General features: G+C 43.7%; 1 protein-coding gene across 3 annotated transcripts; it reads right to left on the bottom strand.

Annotated features, from left to right (window-relative positions):
• Window positions 1-511: 511 nt before the first annotated feature.
• HEBP2 (heme binding protein 2) lies at window positions 512-9,314 on the bottom strand. 3 transcript variants are annotated; one of them, XM_021693460.2, is made up of 5 exons: window positions 9,296-9,314; window positions 8,964-9,089; window positions 8,310-8,445; window positions 7,400-7,580; window positions 512-1,445 (listed from the first exon to the last, which is right to left on the bottom strand). In XM_021693460.2, the coding sequence occupies exons 2-5, from the start codon at window positions 9,063-9,065 to the stop codon at window positions 1,247-1,249; spliced, it is 618 nt and encodes a 205-aa protein (XP_021549135.1). In that variant the 5' UTR covers window positions 9,066-9,089; window positions 9,296-9,314; the 3' UTR covers window positions 512-1,246. The 3 variants fall into 3 exon arrangements, with proteins under 3 accessions (XP_021549135.1, XP_044773402.1, XP_021549133.1); XM_044917467.1 differs by lacking the exon at window positions 9,296-9,314 and having other exon boundaries at window positions 7,518-7,580; window positions 8,964-9,254; XM_021693458.2 differs by lacking the exon at window positions 9,296-9,314 and having other exon boundaries at window positions 8,964-9,254.
• Window positions 9,315-17,806: the final 8,492 nt, after the last annotated feature.

Below are 17,806 nucleotides of genomic sequence, written 5' to 3' on the forward strand. Positions count from 1 at the left end.
AGTGGCCGAACCTGGTCGGTTTGGGACCCCCAGAGCCAGGTGCTCTGGCATCCTTGGGCCCCAGTTACATCTGACATCTCCAGGACACAATTAGGCACAGATTTCAACCTGCTTGATTTTACGGCAACTCATCCTTTCAATAACTATAATGATTTTTTTTTTAAGATTTTATTTATTTGAGGGAGAGAATGAGAGAGAGAGAGCACAAGAGAGGGGAGGGCAGAGGGAGAAGCAGACTCCCCGCTGAGCAGGGAGCCTGATGCGGGACTCGATCCTGGGACTCCCAAGATCATGACCTGAGCCGAAGGCAGTCGCTTAACCAACTGAGCCACCCAGGCGCCCAACTATAATCATTTTTATATGACCTCCAGAATGACATGAAATACTTTATTTTTTTTTTAAAGATTTTATTTATTTATTTGACAGAGAGAGACGCAGCGAGAGAGGGAACACAAGCAGCGGGAGTGGGAGAGGAGAAGCAGGCCTCTCACCTAGTAGGGAGCCTGATGCGGGGCTCAATCCCAGGACCCTGTGATCATGACCTGAGCCAAAGGCAGACGCTTAACGACTGAGCCACTGAGGCGCCCTACTAGATGAAATACTTTAAAAGCGGGTGTGAATTTTAAAATTACATGTTTGTATACATGCCTTCGGGAAAGAACATGCCTTTATTGAGTTTTGGAATAGAAGTCCCTAACTTCATAAATTTGTTCTTTGCCATGAAATATTATCGACCCTTTAGGGTATGGTGGGAATTTTCTGTTGCGGTGAGGACGGTTGGGCAGATGGGGAAGAGGAGCCCACAAAGAATGTGACAGGGTCAGGTGCAAAAGAATCTGATTTTTGTTTTCAACTGAACTTCACCTCGCAAGGCTTCACAGCCTAGCCGTGCGATACAGGATACCTCTTTGGCATTTTTATTGATAATATCTGGAGGGGATAATATCCAAATGACACAAATCCAAGTCGAAAAAGGCAACATGATGTGAAGAAGGGTCAAGTAACAGGACACTTCCCGGGAACCTCACAGAAATAAACTCCCCCAGAGCTGTGACTGATTCACATGTTTCTAGAATACTGTCCCCTGTTCCCTGTGTATCTAGATAAAGCTTCAAGCATTAAAAGGCACCTTGGAAATAAGCTCAGTTCATCACAGTTCACTCCGGTAGAGCAACTAGACCTGCATTTTGTGGGTAGGTAGTGTTGATGTCTACAGTAAGCAATGGAACTTCCTCGGGTTTTTTTCTCATTCATTTTCTTTGGAGGGTTCATTTTTCTGAATCAACCACACTTCATTATTTCTATCAAGCAACTTGAAAGGACTGTTGTAGCCTGCGGTGTAGTAAACCTTCTCATTGAAAACTTTTCCTTCTTCCCTCAAAGTGCTTGCTAATGTCAAAAGTTGTTCTTGATTCTTTTGAGCACTAGAGAATCCGTCGAAAGCCCTGAGAAGGAGAAAGTAAATAATCATGAATGATGTTCACGCTGATGTAAATGTCAGTCCGAAAAGGGGAGCAGAAGCTGACATGATGAGGCTGGATCAAGTGCAGCTTCCGAGCTCCCCCAGCCCCCCCCCTCCCCCAGCAGCCAACCTCCTCTCCTCTGGTTCCCATTCTCAGCGCCACCTCGCCACACACGGAGGGGACCCATGAGGAGGCACATGTCCCAGCTGCTGGCAAGCAGACTTGGAACGTTCACCATCTCGTGCTCTAACTCTTGCTTCTCAGACTTTCACGAGCACATACTAATCACCTGGGAATCTTGCTAAAATGCAGATGCAGGAGGTCTGGGGTGGGGCCTGAGAATCTGCATTCCTAACAAGCTCCTGATGATGCTGATGCTGCCGGTCAGAGGACCGTACTGAAACCCCCTTAGAAGACTCCCTTTCAGACTTCCAATTTTCTATGGAACAGTTCCCCTCCCCTCCTTTCCTTGGGAAAAAGGTAGGTGCCACATCACAGATGAATATGGTAGAGTTTCGACCCTATGAATTTATAGTCTACTGGAAGAGGGGAACATTTTGGCAGCTCTTTACATACAGCCTGAGGAGATTTAACAGAGACAGGATCGATATGCTTGGGAACCCCGAGGATATGACTGAATCAGGGGTAAGGGATGTCATCTGAGTTGGGTCTGGAATGGAGGATGGCTTTGCTGAGCAGGAAAAGGGGAAGGAGAAGAAAAGGAACAGAAGTTCAAAAATACAAAGCATGTTCATAGTGAGGCACAAAATGAGCTCTGAAAGGTGAGTCAGAGCCAGAAAGAAGAATCTTTTATGTCATCTCAAGGCCTTTTGAGATTATTCTGAAGGATGCTGAGCAGAAAAGTAACTTCTTAGGATCCGGGAAAGACAGATGGAAAAGAGACTGGAGGGAAGGAGCCAGTTTGGAGGTTGCTGTGGGGATTAGGAAGAAAAGACAGTCAAAAGATTTAAATAAAAAGTGGGAAAAGAGAATAAAAGTTTAAGTATAGATTTTCAAGTATATAAACAAAACTATCCTGAGGTTAAATTATGGCAACACCCAGACCTAGCTGAGTTGCTGACATGTAAATATGATGAATCTGATTTTGAAAGTTAAGAATAGGAAACACAGAAAATCACGAATATTCCCAATATACCTTCTTTAGCATAAGTTGTATTATCAATGTGCCAATGGAAAAGCTTAGTCCTACCATTCTTCAGGTAAGATGTAAGCTCTCAAGGGTACACACTATGTGTATTTGATTCAACGATGTTCATGAGGCATCTAGAATTGTTCGTAGCATACGGTATCTTTTAAATCCTCATCGAATAGTATAGGAATCTATATACACACATGTACATGAAACAAAACATTGAAGATAAATTGATAAAACTGTTCTAATTTTCAGAATGTTGACTGATAATGATAATTCTGAACCATGTGTTAGGAAATATTTGCCTCCTAAATCTATTATTTCCTTAATGAAGAGCCAACTCAGAGTCTGTTCTGCCTAAGGAAACTTGTTTTCAGATCCTATTTCTGCCCTGAAATCAAATCTCGAACCCCCTAGTTAGAAATCATCCTTTGTTCTCCAAATACATATTGTTCTACAATGATCCCTCACAGCTTTATTCAATACACAAACATATGATTCTCTTCCCACACATCTGCCTTGCTAGGAGCTGCAGGGTATGAACAGAGTACCATGTTGCAGTATTCTTGAGAAAGTTACAGTTTGTTCCTCTATCACTATAACTTAGAATAATAGAAGAACAGAGTGGCTAGCTAACTGGAGAAACTGAGGAAGGCATCACAGAGGAGATACCATTTGATCCAAGTCCTGAAGGATGAAAGTGGATGCTCCAGGAAGAGGAGAAAGAAAGAGCTAGAACTAGTAGTTAAGGTAAGGTGCACATTTTAACTATTTTAGAGAAATTAACTCATTTAGTCTTCATAGCAACCCTATGAAATGGTACTATAACTATACACATTTTACAGATGAAGAGCTTCAGGCAAGAAAATCTGAGGAACCTGCCTGAGGTCACAGGTAAAGAGATGTGGAAGGTCCTAGCCACAGCAATCCAATAACGAAAAAACATCCAAATGGCAAGGAAGAAGTAAAACTTTCACTATTTGCAGATGACATGATAGTATATATAGAAAACCTGAAAGAATCCACCAAAAAACTGTTAGATCTGATAAACAAATTCAGTAAAGTTGCAAGATATAAAATCAATTTACAGAAATCTATTGCATTTCTATATACCAATAATGAAGCAGCAGAGAGAGAAATTAAGGAATCAATCCCATTTACAGCTGCACCAAAAACCATAAGATACCTAGATATAAATCTAACCAAAGATGTAAAAGACCTGTACTCTGAAAACTATAAAATACTGATGAAAGGGGTGCTTGGGTGGCTCGGTTGATTAAGCGTCTGCCTTCGGCTCAGGTCATGATCCCAGAGTCCTGGAACTGAGCCCCGAGTCAGGCTCCCTGCTCAGTGGGGAGTCAGCTTCTTCCTCTCTCTCTACCTCTCCCCCCACTCCTGCTTTCTCAACCACTCTCTCTCTCTCTCTCAAATAAAGTCTTTTAAAAAAATAAATAAAATACTGATGAAACAAATTGAAGAGGACACAAAGAAATGGAAAGACATTCCATGCTCATGGATTGGAAGAACAAATATTGTTAAAATGTCTATATTACACAAAGTAATCTACATATTTAATGCAATCCCTATCAAAATACCAACAGCATTTTTCACAGAGCTTGATCAAACAATCCTAAAATTTGTATGGAACCACAAAAAACCCCGAATAGCCAAAGCCACCTTGAAAAGAAAAGCAAAGCTGGAGGCATCACAATTTCAGATTTCAAGTTATATTACAAAGTTCTATAATGAAAACAGTATGGTACTGGCACAAAGATAGACACTTAGATCAATAGAACAGAATAGAAAACCCAGAAATGAACCCACGATTATATGGTCAGTTAATCTTCGACAAAGGAGGAAAGAATATTCAATGGGATATTGGATTGTCTCTTCAACAAATGGTGTTGGGAAAACTGGACAGCAACTTGCAAAAGAATGAAATTGGACCACTTTCTTACACCATACACAAAAAGATTCAAAATGGGTTAAAGACCAAAATGTGATACCTGAAACCATAAGGTCTAAAAGAGAACACAGGCAGTAACTTCTTTCACATTGCCCACAGCAACTTCTTTCTAGATATGTCTCCTAAGGCAAGGGAAACAAAAGCAAAAATAAACTATTGGGACCACATCAAAATAAAAAGCTGCAGAGCAAAGGAACAATCAACAAAACTAAAAGTCAACCTACAGAATGGGAGAAGATATTTGCAAATGACATATCCGATAAAGGGTTAGTATCCAACATATATAAAGAACTTAGAAAACTCAACACCCAAAAAACAAATCCAATTAAAAAACAGGCAGAAGACATGAACAGACATTTCTCCAAAGAAGATATACAGATGGCCAACAGACACATGAAAAGATGCTCAATATCACTTATCAGGGAAATGCGAATCAAAACTACAATGGGATACCACCTCACACCTGTAAGAATGGCTAAAATCAACACAAGAAACAGCAGGTGTTGGCGAGGATGTGGAGAAAGGGCGCTGCTGGTGGGAATGCAAACTGGTGCAGCCCCTCTGGAAAACAGTATAGAGGTTCCTCAAAAAGTTAAAAACAAACAAACAAAAAAAACACTCTACGATCCAGCAATTGCACTACTAGGTATTTACCCAAAGAATACAAAAATACTAAATCAAAGGGATATATGTGCCCTGATGTTTACAGCCGCATTATCTACAACAGCTAAAACATGGAAACAGCCCAAGTGTCCATAGATGGGTGAATGGATAAAGAAGATGTGCTATATATACACAATGGAATATTACTCAGCTATAAAAAGAATGAAATCTTGCCATTTGCAAAAACATGGATGGAGCTAGAGAGTATTATTCTAAGCAAAATAAGTTAGCCAGAGAAAGACAAACACCATGTGACTTCACTCATGTGGAATTTAAGAAACAAAATAAATGAGCAAAGGGGAAAAAAAAGAGAGGCAAACCAAGAAACAGACTCTTAACTCTAGAGAACAAACTGGTGGTTCCCAGAGGGGAGGTGGGTGGGGGATGGGTGAAACAGGTGATGGGGAGGAAGGAGGGCACTTGTCATGATGAGCTCCAGGTGATGGAGGTAAGTGCTGAATCCCGTGAAACTAAGAGGACACTGTATGGTGACTAACTGGAATTGAAATAAAAACTTAAGAAAAAAAGAGAGATGTGGAAGAACACGGGCTGCTCAGGGAAGGGTGGGAAGGTCAATGGAATGTAGCTAGTGGGGAGACACGGTTGGGCCACATTATAAAAGGCATTGTGAATAGTCTGAACTTCACCCTGAAGCAAGTGGAAAGTCACAGAGATTTTTAGTGAAGTCACAGGGTGGGGTTTTTGTTTTGTTTTGTTTTGCTGCTGTGGTGGTAAGAAAGACCATGGGTTCCCGTGTGGAGCATGAGAGGAAGAGAATGGTGGGCAGGTTACTCCCAGCAGTTGGGAGGCCACTGAAGTGGAGCAGTCAAGACCTGAGAAGAATAGACATCCGAGCACCTACTGAGTGTCAGGCACTGTGCCAAGCACTGGGGCACACAGAAATGACTGAGGTGTGGTTCCTAGAGGATGAGGACCTGAGGAAGTCACAGGGAAGGGGAAAGGGAACAGAATCATGGATCATTTCCAAGGAGCCTGGACCGGATCTGGTAACCAGTTGTCAGGGATGGGTGCGCTGATGGTGGCCTTTGAGGTCCTTGCTGGGGACGCTGTCTGGCTGACGAAGCCCTTTGCTGAGACAGGCAAGAGATCACTGCTCACATACATTGAGAACTAGGGAAGGCTCATTTGTAGAGCTGTTGAGTTTGATCCCCACCTACCTCCCATGGAAATGTCCAGTAAGTAGGGTAATCGGGGCTGGAGACACTAAATTTTGAGAGTCACTGGACACACGTAGTTGAAGTTTTATAAACAGATCACCCAGAGCAAGTCTGCTATGACATGGGAGTCAATGCGGGGCATCAACAGCGCTTCCTGGGTGAGAGAGAGGAACAGGAGGAGAAGCATGGCAAGACAGTGACTTTCTGAGACTGAACAGGATGGCTCAGCATCAAGAGACCAGATGGGTCAATACACGAAGGCCGCAGGGGTCACATGGACAAGAGCTGCCATCACGTGCCAAAGGCAAGGGCACAGCTGAGGGTGACGAGGGCAGCCCCAAGGAGATGGTATGGGCTCTCCCAGACTGTGGTGGTCTGAGGAGCCCGTGGAAACAGAGACAGACAGATTCCTTTAGCAGGTGGGTGGTGACAAGAAGGAGAGAAAGGAATAAAGCAACACCAGTATGAGACTGTTACCATGTTCTGTGTGTGTTTTAGATTTCAGCAGAGAGAATTTAAGAATGTGTCAAACAGGTACCGGAAGCCTAAAACAGTATGAGGAACCACTCGATGAACAGAGGCAATGACTGCAGGAAGCAGCTGGCATCCCTCGGGCTGGGGAACACAGGAAGAGTCCGGGGCTATCAGAACCTAGAAGCTGGGAGGAGGAGGAGTACCCTGCACTGTGTGTTAGGATTCTTATTCAGGTTTACCTCAACGGCAGGTTGAGAATAATGTGCATTGTGTCTTAGTTGTGGAAGGTATGCAACAAACTCTTCATTACGTGAATTAATTATATCTTGCAGTAGACCCTTAGGAACACATAAAACTGAGCCAGGAGGAAAACACCACAAAATGCATTAGACCTCTTTTTTTACGGAAGGGTGAAAAGCCTGCTGAAATTGCAGAGGAGCTCAACTGAGAGCAGGTGAGGAAAACCAGCAGTCAGCAGGGCTATAAATTACCTACCACTTACCGTACAAACACAGTCATTTCAGCTCTGTCTTCAATGAAGACATCTGACTCTGAAGGCCTGGGCGGATCGGATTGCTGTTCAGAGGGGATGTACAGGGAAATGGTAATAATAGACTCGCTGAAAGGACCGGAACCGGGCTCCACATAGCTTGTCACCGGAGCTGTCATCTTTATCTTCATCTCTGGACCATAAAATAATATATTTAAATACCGCAAGAAGACCATCAAAGCAGATTTAGCATATTTATGACTACTTTTAAAACTTAACCTACTATTTTTTGATCTGAGTTTCCTGACTTACATTATGCTACTGACATAAAATTTACCTTTGAGATAATTTTCATCATTAAAAAATAAGGGCAGAATGATTCAATTATCCACTGGCCGCATTAAACACCTTCTGTAGTACTATTTTTGGTTAATAAATTCTAGTTTTAGGGATGGAAGGGAAAATTAGAGATCGTATAGTCCAGCCTATTTTTTTTTTTTTTTTTACAATTCGGAAACTGAGATCCCACAGGCTAAGTGACCAGCTAAAACATAAATAGCGTCAGAGCCCGAACCAGATGTCTTGAGACCCTTGATCTTGGGTTCTTAGTACCTTCCTGCCTCCTGATCACTCTTAACCTACCAGTCACCAAATTACCTCGAAGCATTAGCCATCAAAAGGACTTAACTAACCAGTTACACAGAGGCCCAGTTCATCCAGCAGAAACAGACAAGAATAGAGGTTGAAAAGCACTACCCTCCTCTAGACTCTGCTAAGGGTCCTGAGCAGAGTCCCTGTCTTCAAACATTTAAGTATTCGATGATCTCATTTTTCTATTCTAAAGTAGATCTCTTTAATAACCTAAAACGCAAGATAAGCCAGGGGACTCAACCACAATATATGTAAGGTAAATCGTCTTCACCTTTCTCATTTTTGCCTTGAATGTAGCCGTTCAGCTTTGTAAAACCAGTCTGGATGGCTGAATCCCAGTCCATGGACTCAACGGAAGTGCTGACCCACTTGGCTGGTCCATAATGCCGGATCTCATAACTTCCGGGCTAAAATGGAACAGAGAAAACTGAGGGAAGCAATTCTAAAAAGGCAGGACGTGAAAGGCAACAGTACAGGTCCCTTGATCTCGGGTCCACCTGGGATGGACCCCTGGTTCTGGTTCCTTAGGACCTGGCAGCGCCCCTTCCCCGAGGCTCCCATCCTTGGATTAGAGACGCTGGGGGCCTCCGCCCCCACGTAGGGGTCGGGGGGTCGGTAAGACCTAGCATCTGTTCCGTCCTCTGGGCAGGAGGGTCCCACCGCAGGCTCTGGGACCTGATCAATTCCTTTTTCTTTTTTAACCTCAAAAGAAACCGAGATGTGGCCAGTTGAGATGGAGATGGAGCCATAACCTAGGGTTATGGCTAACCGACCGAATTTCCCCATCTGGGCAGGAACGGAGCTGGGGACCCAGACAACTTTAAAAACTGAACGTTTTACTTAAATCTGGGGGACCCTCCGGCCCCACTGCAAATCACCCGGCGCGCTCCGGCCCGCACCGTCCGCGCCCGGGGGAGGCGCCTACCTGGGGGCCCGCGTCCTCCGGCGCCGTCCAGCCCGGCGTCTCCACGGCTTGCGCCGCCGCGCGCTCGGCTGTCGCGGGGTCGGGCTCCAGCACCTCGGCCATGCGCGGCGCCGACGCTCCGGGGCGGGCGAGAGGCTGGCGAGAGGCTGGCGAGAGGAGCAGGACGGGGCCGCCCCGCTGAGAGTGCGCGCCGCGCCCGCCTACCCGGCCGCGAGTCCCCGCCCCGGCGCTGCCCGGAGCCCCGGTCACCCCGCCGACCCGCGCCCCTCCTCCCCGCAGTGAGGGGGAACGAGTCCGCAGGAGCCCGTCCGCCCCTGGGCCGGGAGGGGGCGCTGCGACCGCGAGCGCGCCCCCGATTCCCACTCGGGCAGCTCCCGCGGGGCCGCGCCCCCCTTGCCGGGCTCCGCCCCTGCAGCGGTGAGGGCCGGAGACCGGACTGCAGGGTCCGCTTAGCCCGAGCTTCCTTTGGGAGTCCCTCCCGTCCCCCGCCCTTGTTTTTAAATTAACCGGCGCACAAAGGTGTCCACTGTGGGAGTCGGGGGTGGAGGACTCAGCAACTGGCTTGCGGGGTTTCTGATGTAACCGGTTTGGGAACCTCTCCGCGGCTCCACCCGGGCAGGGAGCCGGTTTCGACTAGCCCCGGGGAGTGGCGTGAGCCAGGCCCGCAGCCTGGGTGCACTCAGTGGAAGGCGGGAGGGCGCCTGCTCGCTGGGTGGGAAGGTGGGCGGGCTGCAGACTGGGACCTTGGCTGTACCTTCTGGCACCCCCGTGGGCCCAGGGCTCCATGCGCGAGTTGGATCCGGGACCCAGCCAGGGACGTGAGCCTCTACTCACACCTAGAAGGTGTCCAAGGTGCCCAACATCCATCAGGGTCCCTCGCGGGAGGAGGTAGATGGGGCTACAGTCATGCCTAGAGAGAATCTTCAACTGTCCTGGTTTATTGACCTTTGCCTGAAAAGGATCCCAGAACCCTCGAGTTGGTCGCACTACAACTATCAGGCTGGGGGGAGGGAGGTAAAAGGGGGGCAGAGAAATAGGGGGTAGAGCGATTCTAGTGCCTTGGAAACTATTTGGTTAGATTTATTCCGTATTTTTCCTAAGAGATTTATTGAGATATAATTCACACACCATAAAATGCACCCATTTAATGTGTACCATTCAGTGTTTTAGTATATTCGCAGTTGTGCAACCATCACTACAATAAATTTTAGAGCATTGTTATCACCTCTCCCCCCACCCACAACCCCATACTCTTTAGCCATCGCGCCCCAATTCCCCATCCCCCAGCCCTAGGCAACTACTAATCTGCCCTCTGTCTCTATAGGTTTGCTATTTCTGACATTTCATATAAATGAAACAATGCAGTGTTTTAATCTGTGAGGCTACTGTAACAAAATATCACAAAATATCACACTCTCAGGGCTTATAAGCAACAGAACCTTATTTCTCAAGGTTCCGGAGGCTGGAAGTCCAAGATCAGGATGCCAGCAAGTTCGGAGCAGGCCCTTCTCCCAGTGGCAGACTGCTGGTGGTGTCCTCACAGGGTGGAAGGGGCAAGGCAGCTCCCCCACCTTCTATAAGGGCAATAATCCCATTCATGAGGGAGTCTGCCCTCTTGACCTATCACCTCCCAAAGGCCCACCTCCTAATACCATCACATTGAGCATTTGGTTTTCAAAACGTGAGTTTTGGGGGGGTGAGAGCATACAGACCATATCGGATACAGCATGTGGCCCTTTATTGCTGGCTTCTTTCACTTAGCAAAATGTTTCAGGTTTCATCCATGTTTTAGCATGTATCAGTGCTTCATTCCTTTTTGTGGCTGAGAATATTCCATTGGATAAATATTTTTCATTGGTTGATGGACATTTGAGTTGTTTCAAGCTTTGGACTGTGAATGATGCTGCCACAAACATTTGTGTCCAGGTTTCTGTATGGACATGTTTTCATTTTTCTTGAGTGAATTCCCAGGAGTGGGGTTTGCTGGGTCAAATGGTAACATGATGTTTAACTTTTTGAGGAACAGCCAGACTGTTTTCTAAAGTGGGTGTACTTTTTTAGGTTTTCATCAGCAGGCTGTGAGCACTCTGTTTCTCTACACCCTTGCCAATGCTTGTTATCACCTGACTTTTTGATTATAGCCATCTTATTGTTGTGTGCCTGGTGTAAAAAAAAGGCTTTTTTGAGGGCGCCTGGGTGGCTCAGTTGGTTAAGCGACTGCCTTCGGCTCAGGTCATGATCCTGGAGTCCCTGGATCGAGTCCCGCATCGGGCTCCCTGCTCAGCGGGGAGTCTGCTTCTCCCTCTGACCCTCCTCCCTCTCATCCTCTCTGTATCTCATTCTCTCTGTCTCAAATAAATAAATAAAATCTTGAAAAAAAAAAAAGGTTTTTTTGAGATACGATTCCCGTAACATAAAATTCACCACTTTAAAGTGCACAATTCAGTGGGTTTTAGTGTTTTCAGTATGGTGTACAACCACCATCACCAGTTCCAGGACATTCCATCACTCCAAAAAGAAACCCCCATACAATTGAGTAGTCACTCCCAATCTCCAACACCTCCCAGCCCCTAGGAGGTAATTCACTAATTTTTTTTTAAAGATTTTATTTATTTATTTGAGAGAGAGAGAATGAGAGAGAGAGAGAGAGCACATGAGAGGTGGGAGGGTCAGAGGGAGAAGCAGACTCCCTGCCGAGCAGGGAGCCCGATGCGGGACTCGATCCCGGGACTCCAGGATCATGACCTGAGCCGAAGGCAGTCGCTTAACGAACTGAGCCACCCAGGCGCCCCGGTAATTCACTAATTTATTTTCTATCTCTGTGGATCTGCCCATTCTGGACATTTCATGTAAGTGGAATATAATATGTGTTCTTTTGTGACTGACATCTTTCTCGTAGTGCAATGTCTTTGGGAGTCATCCGTGTTGTAGCATGTATCAGCACTTCATTCTTTTTTATTGCTGAAGACTATCCCATTGTGTGATTCTACTGCTTTTAAAGCAATTGATGTTCTCTTTTTCCTTTCCCCTTCCCTGCCCTAACAAGTGGGCAGTGGCCTGTGGACACATGGCACTCACTAGTATTTACATCAAATCTGTTATTATGCTGAGCTAAGTTTGAATTCTTTGGTGAAGGTTAAATAATGAATTTGGACTGATTTTTTATTTTGTTAAAAATTATTTAAATCTTTTTTTTTAAAGATTTTATTTATTTATTTGAGAGAGAGAATGAGAGAGAGAGAAAGAGAGCATGAGTAGGGCAGAGGGTCAGAGGGAGAAGCAGGCTCCCCGATGAGCAGGGAGCCAGACATGGGACGGGATCCTGGGACTCCAGGATCATGACCTGAGCCAAAGGCAATCGTTTAACCAACTAAGCCACCCAAGCGCCCTTGACTGTTTTTTTAAAAACAGCCTGATTATTTTAACTTCTATCACATGTGATCCACTGCTTAGGTGACTTTGCAAAGTTGGGAATATAATTTTACTTCGCAGAAAGTTTTAAGAGAAAAGGAAATAATTTATATTGTTGTTTAAGATTCCTGTTGTTCTTTTCATCTGCAGAGTACCTTTTAGAGTTATCAATGCCTTCTTTGGTGGGGCGGGTGGTGAGCATTTTCTTTGTAGAAAAGCTGAGGCTAAATTTGGAGGCGTTCATTTAATAGGGTGTGGAATGTACAATTAATGAAGGTAACAGCAGGTGACTCAGCTGAGTTATCTATATTTATAAGGTGATAATTAGCCATGTACAAGAACAGAAGGAGGGAAGGAAAAGGAGTTATTTCAGAATAATAGAATTCCGGTTAGCATGAATTTAATGAAATTCACAAGGCTCAAGTTTTATGCCCATATGTCAGAATAATCTAGCTAGTTTTCTTATGATTGATTAATTAATTAATTATTAATTAATCTAGCTAGTAATCTTGTTGATTATTCTATTGAAGCTTTACAGCACATGCGGTGGCGCCATGGGGCTCGGTTCTGAGAACAGGTACCCTCCATTTCACCCCAGCGGGGGAGGGAGCCTGCAGAGCCCTGCAGCAGTGACCACAGCCCGTTCTCATTCTTTGCAGCAGCTTTGTTCTATAAAGTCACCCCGAGGGACGCCTGGGTGGCTCAGTCAGCTAAGCGTCTGCCTTGGGCACCGGTCATGATCCCAGTCCTGGGATCGAGCCCCGCATTGGGCTCCCTGCTCGGTGGGGAGCCTGCTTCTCCCTCTCCCTCTGCCCCTCTCCCTGCTTGTGCTCTCTCTCTGACAAATAAATAAATAAAATCTTAAAAAAAAATAAAGTCGCCATGAACATTGAATTAATGAATCCTGAACTATTGCTTCTAGAGGAAATACAGAGTTAGGTTCCTGTGAGCCTCGGGTCACAATATTTTTGTCAACCAATCACTACATAACCTTGTTTTATATGTGTTATTGGATAAAGATACCTTATTTAGTAGATATTGTTGGTTCATGAACATTGAACTCATCACCAACACTGTAACTCGGACTTTAATGAAGCTGATACAACACACATATCTCCTCCAAAAGGCACATCCCAGCCTTCCTGCCCCTCAGGCAAGGAGACAGCACTTCACCGCTTTGTTCCGAGGCCATTTTAAGCAACAAAATCAACAAGAAGCACAAAAATGCAAAAAACCATGGAACTAAATAGACTGCAAAGAGGACACTTGTTTACTGTGTGGGAGCTGAAACTAGAAGGCAGGGCTCCACCTTATTTGACCCCAGCTAGAAATGTGTGCATACAGTAGCTGGAATTTCTCACTACTCTCCACATGCAGATGTCCACCAGTGACCAAGAAGGTGCTGTGAGCATTGAGTTTGGAATTCTAAATATAGACCAACAAGTTGGTGAACTTACACATACAGAATCTGTGAATGAGGAGGATCAACTCTACATGCTTCCTGCAGTAAGTCACACAAGTCACTTCCATCCATATTTCATTGACCAAAGCAAATCATAGGCCTTGATTAACCTCAAGAGGATGGGAAAGTGCGGTCACACTGTGCTCTCAAGGAAGAGTTCAACTATTTGAGAGAATTGCTAATGTTCATTACTGATATCATTTAGTCGCTCATTGATTAGTCCATCCTTGTGGCAGATTTTCTTTCCCAAAGATAGTGGCCATATTATCTCCCATCCAACATGCTGTCCTTATGTGACTTTGCTACATCCCCACCCCCCATCGAGAGATGGAGGTCTATGCTTCCTTTCCTTGAAATGGGGCAGGTCTGTGACTCCAGGAGAAGTCACCATGTGTGACTTCTGAGGCTAGATCATTAAGGACTTCCACCTGATTTTCTTTGGGACAATTACTCTTTTTTTTTTTTTAAGATTTTATTTATTTGACAGAGAGAGACACAGTGAAAGAGGGAACACAAGCAGGGGGAGTGGGAGAGGGAGAAGCAGGCTTCCCGCTGACCAGGGAGCCTGATGCAGGGCTCGATCCCAGGGCTCTGGGATCATGACCTGAGCCGAAGGCAGACACGTAACGACTGAGCCACCCAGGTGCCCAGGGACAATTACTCTTAAAACCCAACAACCATGCTGAAGGGAAGCCCAGGCAGCTCCAGCTCCATGGAGAGGCCTGTGTCTGGCTGATACCTGGCATTGACGCCGACCCATTTGAGTGACCACGTGTTCAGACAGTGCCAGCTCCCCACCACTGAGTCACCACCAGACATCCTCGATTCTTCCAAGCTGAGGCCCCAGAAATCAGAGGGCGGATACAAGCTGTCCCTGCAGTACCCACAGAATCTGGGAGCAGAATTAAATGGTTACTTTTTTATGCCACTAAGTTTGGGGTGATATGTTTTTCGGGATAATAACTGAAAAAGTACCTTCTATGTATAGCGGTGTAGTAGATGTTGGTGGGTTTTAGTAATGCATAACATGTGTTTCTAGTCTTCATCTATTGTGCAGTCAGGTTATTGTTTACTCTGGGGCCATTCCTGCACCCATAGCATAATTACATATTTGGTCTTTTTAGAGTTGCCACTATCTCAAATATGGTAACTGTAAAATGGGTAGCAACTCAGTAGTCTAACAGGAAGTGTAACCTTTGAATTTGCTTGGTTTCTTCTTTAGTTTTGGTGAGAATTATAATACTCATCCATCATTGAGATGCAAGCCAACCCACTGAAGCTCCTCTTACACTAAGCACTTTGCTCAGGGCCTGACACATAATTGCTTGATAAATGTTGAATGAATACCAGTCAGAATTTATCAGACGCATTGATAGTGACTGAGTGTTTTCAGGAGCACCTGTGAACCACCTTCCTAATGGGCCACAGAAAATGAAGAGACATTTATTGAATGTGGGGTCGAGGAATAGGCAGCTAAAGTCTAAAGCTGAGAATGTCTTGAAAAATTAAAATATCAGTTCTAATCACTATGAGGCCTGATATAATTTCTGAGACTGTGGTGACTGGTTATAAAAAAAAGGAGAGGGATATTCATACTGATTTTAAAAGGTTCATGCTCTGAAGTAAAAATAGCCGACTATGCCGCAGCTAGATAGCTAGATAGCTCACACTCTCAAAAAGCTCTTAAAAAGAAACTAAATCCTTGATGCAGCTAAGAGGAAATGTTTTTAATAGATCACTTGATTAAGGACCATTTCCTAAAAACTGAGGGCAGTTAAGATGTTCCCTTAAGCTCTTATCTATGGGGCTTTTGCTGTTGCCATACATTATTACATTATATCTTGATGAAAAAAAATGAAAGAATTGATAGGAATTGGACTCGATTCCCTGATGACCTTTTTAGAACAGAGGTGTTCAGTATTTCAGTGCTCCCGGTTCTGAGAAGAGGAGCCACTCAGCCCCAATCTAACATACACCTGTGAATCAGTCAGCTCTCAGCCTTTTCTTGGGTCCTGCAGAATGGTCTCCTGAGGCAGTTCCACGCCTGAGTTTGTGTGGTTGTGTGGGTCTGCATGTTCAGAATGAGTTCCAAGCATGGGAGAGGTCAGTGGCAGATTGACTTGGCTCCAAGATGGAGGAAGAGTTCAGCAGTAATGCCTGGGACATCTTGTCTTCTAGATAGTGCTTCTCAAGCTGTCTGTGACGAAGAACCTTCTCCCTTTAAGAAATAATTTCTAGTTCATCATAAACCAGTATGTGATTTTACTGCACAAGACTAGGCACAGCTCATTATGTGGTTCTTAACCCACGAGTTCAACAAGAATTTAATTGGTCTATACCATGCTCAGTGAGATGAGTCCACTGATGATGCACATGGATTTTGTAAAAATATTGAATTCCTATGATGTTTCTAAACACTTACTGTCAATTTCTCTAGTTATTTTATCTCAGACTGGTGACAAATAGATTGTGAGCCACACCATTTTGTGGATCATGCCTTGAAGAATATTGATTTAGGTGACCTTCCTAGTCTCCTGGTGCTTTCTGTTTTGAAAGGTTTTTATTGATTCAATTTCTTTAATAGATAGAGGCTTATGCAAATTGTCTATTTCTTCTTGCATGAGTTTTGGCAGATTATATCTTTTAAGGAATTGGGTCATTTCTTCTGGGTTATCAAATTTATGGGCATAGAATTATTTATAGTATTCCTTTTTCATCCTTTTAACATCCATGGAATCTGTAGTGATGTCTCCTCTTTTATTTCTGATATCAGTAATTTGTATCCTCTCTTTTTTTCTTAGTTGGCCTGGCTATGAGCTTATCAATTTCATTTATTTTCAAAGAGCCAGCTTTTGGTTTTCTTGATTTTCTCGGCTGATTTCCTGTTTTCATTTTCATTTTCATTGATTTCCTCTCTAATTTTTATTATTTATTTTCTTCTGCTTACTTTGGATTTAATTTGCTTTTCTAGTTTTGTAAGGTGGAAGCTTAAATTATTGATTTGTGATCTTTCTTCTTTTCTAATATATGCATTAAATACTATAGATTTCCCTCTAAGCACTGCTTTTGCTGCATATACAAATTTTGATAAGTTGCATTTTCCTTTAAATTTAGTTCAAAATATTTTCAGTTTCTCTTGAGTTTTCTTCTCTGCCCCATGTATTATTTACAAGTGGGCTGTTTAAGCTCTAAGTATTTTAGAATTTTCCAGCTATTTTTCTGTTACTGATTTTTTAGTTTAATCCCAATGTGGTCTGACAGCATATATTGAATGATTTCTATTCTTTTAAATTTGTTACACTGTGTTTTGTGACCAAGAATATATGTGGTCTATCTTGGTGAATGTTCCATGTGAGCTTGAGAAGAATGTGTATTCAGCTGTTGTTGGATGAAGTCATCTACAGAAGTCCATTATATCCAATTGATTGGTGGTATTTTTCAGTTTTCGATAATTTCAACTATGTTTTTACTGATTTTCCATCTGCTAGATCTGTTTCTGATGGAGGGGTATCTCCGGCTATAATCATGGATTCATCCTTGATTTCTATTCTACCAGTTTTCCTTGCAATTCTATCAGTTTTTGCCTCAAGTATTTTGACACTCTGTAGTTAGATGTATATGCATTAAAAAATGATGATGTCTTTTTGGAGAACTGACCCCTTTATCATTATGTAATGCTATTCTTTATCCCTGATAACTTTCCCTGCTCCAAAATCTGCTCTGTCAGAAATTAATATAGTGCAGCTTTTTTGTGATTAGTATTAACATGGCATATCTTTCTCCATCTCTTTATTTTTCATGTGTATGTGTCTTCGTATTTATAGTGGGTTTCTTGTAGAAAAGATAGTTGAGTCTTGTTTTTAATCCACTCTGATAATTTCTTTCTTTCTTTTTCTTTCTTTCTTTCTCTCTCTCTTTCTTTCTCTTTCTTTCTTTCTTTCTTTCTTTCTTTCTTTCTTTCTTTCTTTCT

Source organism: Neomonachus schauinslandi, chromosome 8, assembly GCF_002201575.2.
Source record: "Neomonachus schauinslandi chromosome 8, ASM220157v2, whole genome shotgun sequence".
In the NCBI taxonomy this organism is placed as follows: Eukaryota; Metazoa; Chordata; class Mammalia; order Carnivora; family Phocidae; genus Neomonachus; species Neomonachus schauinslandi.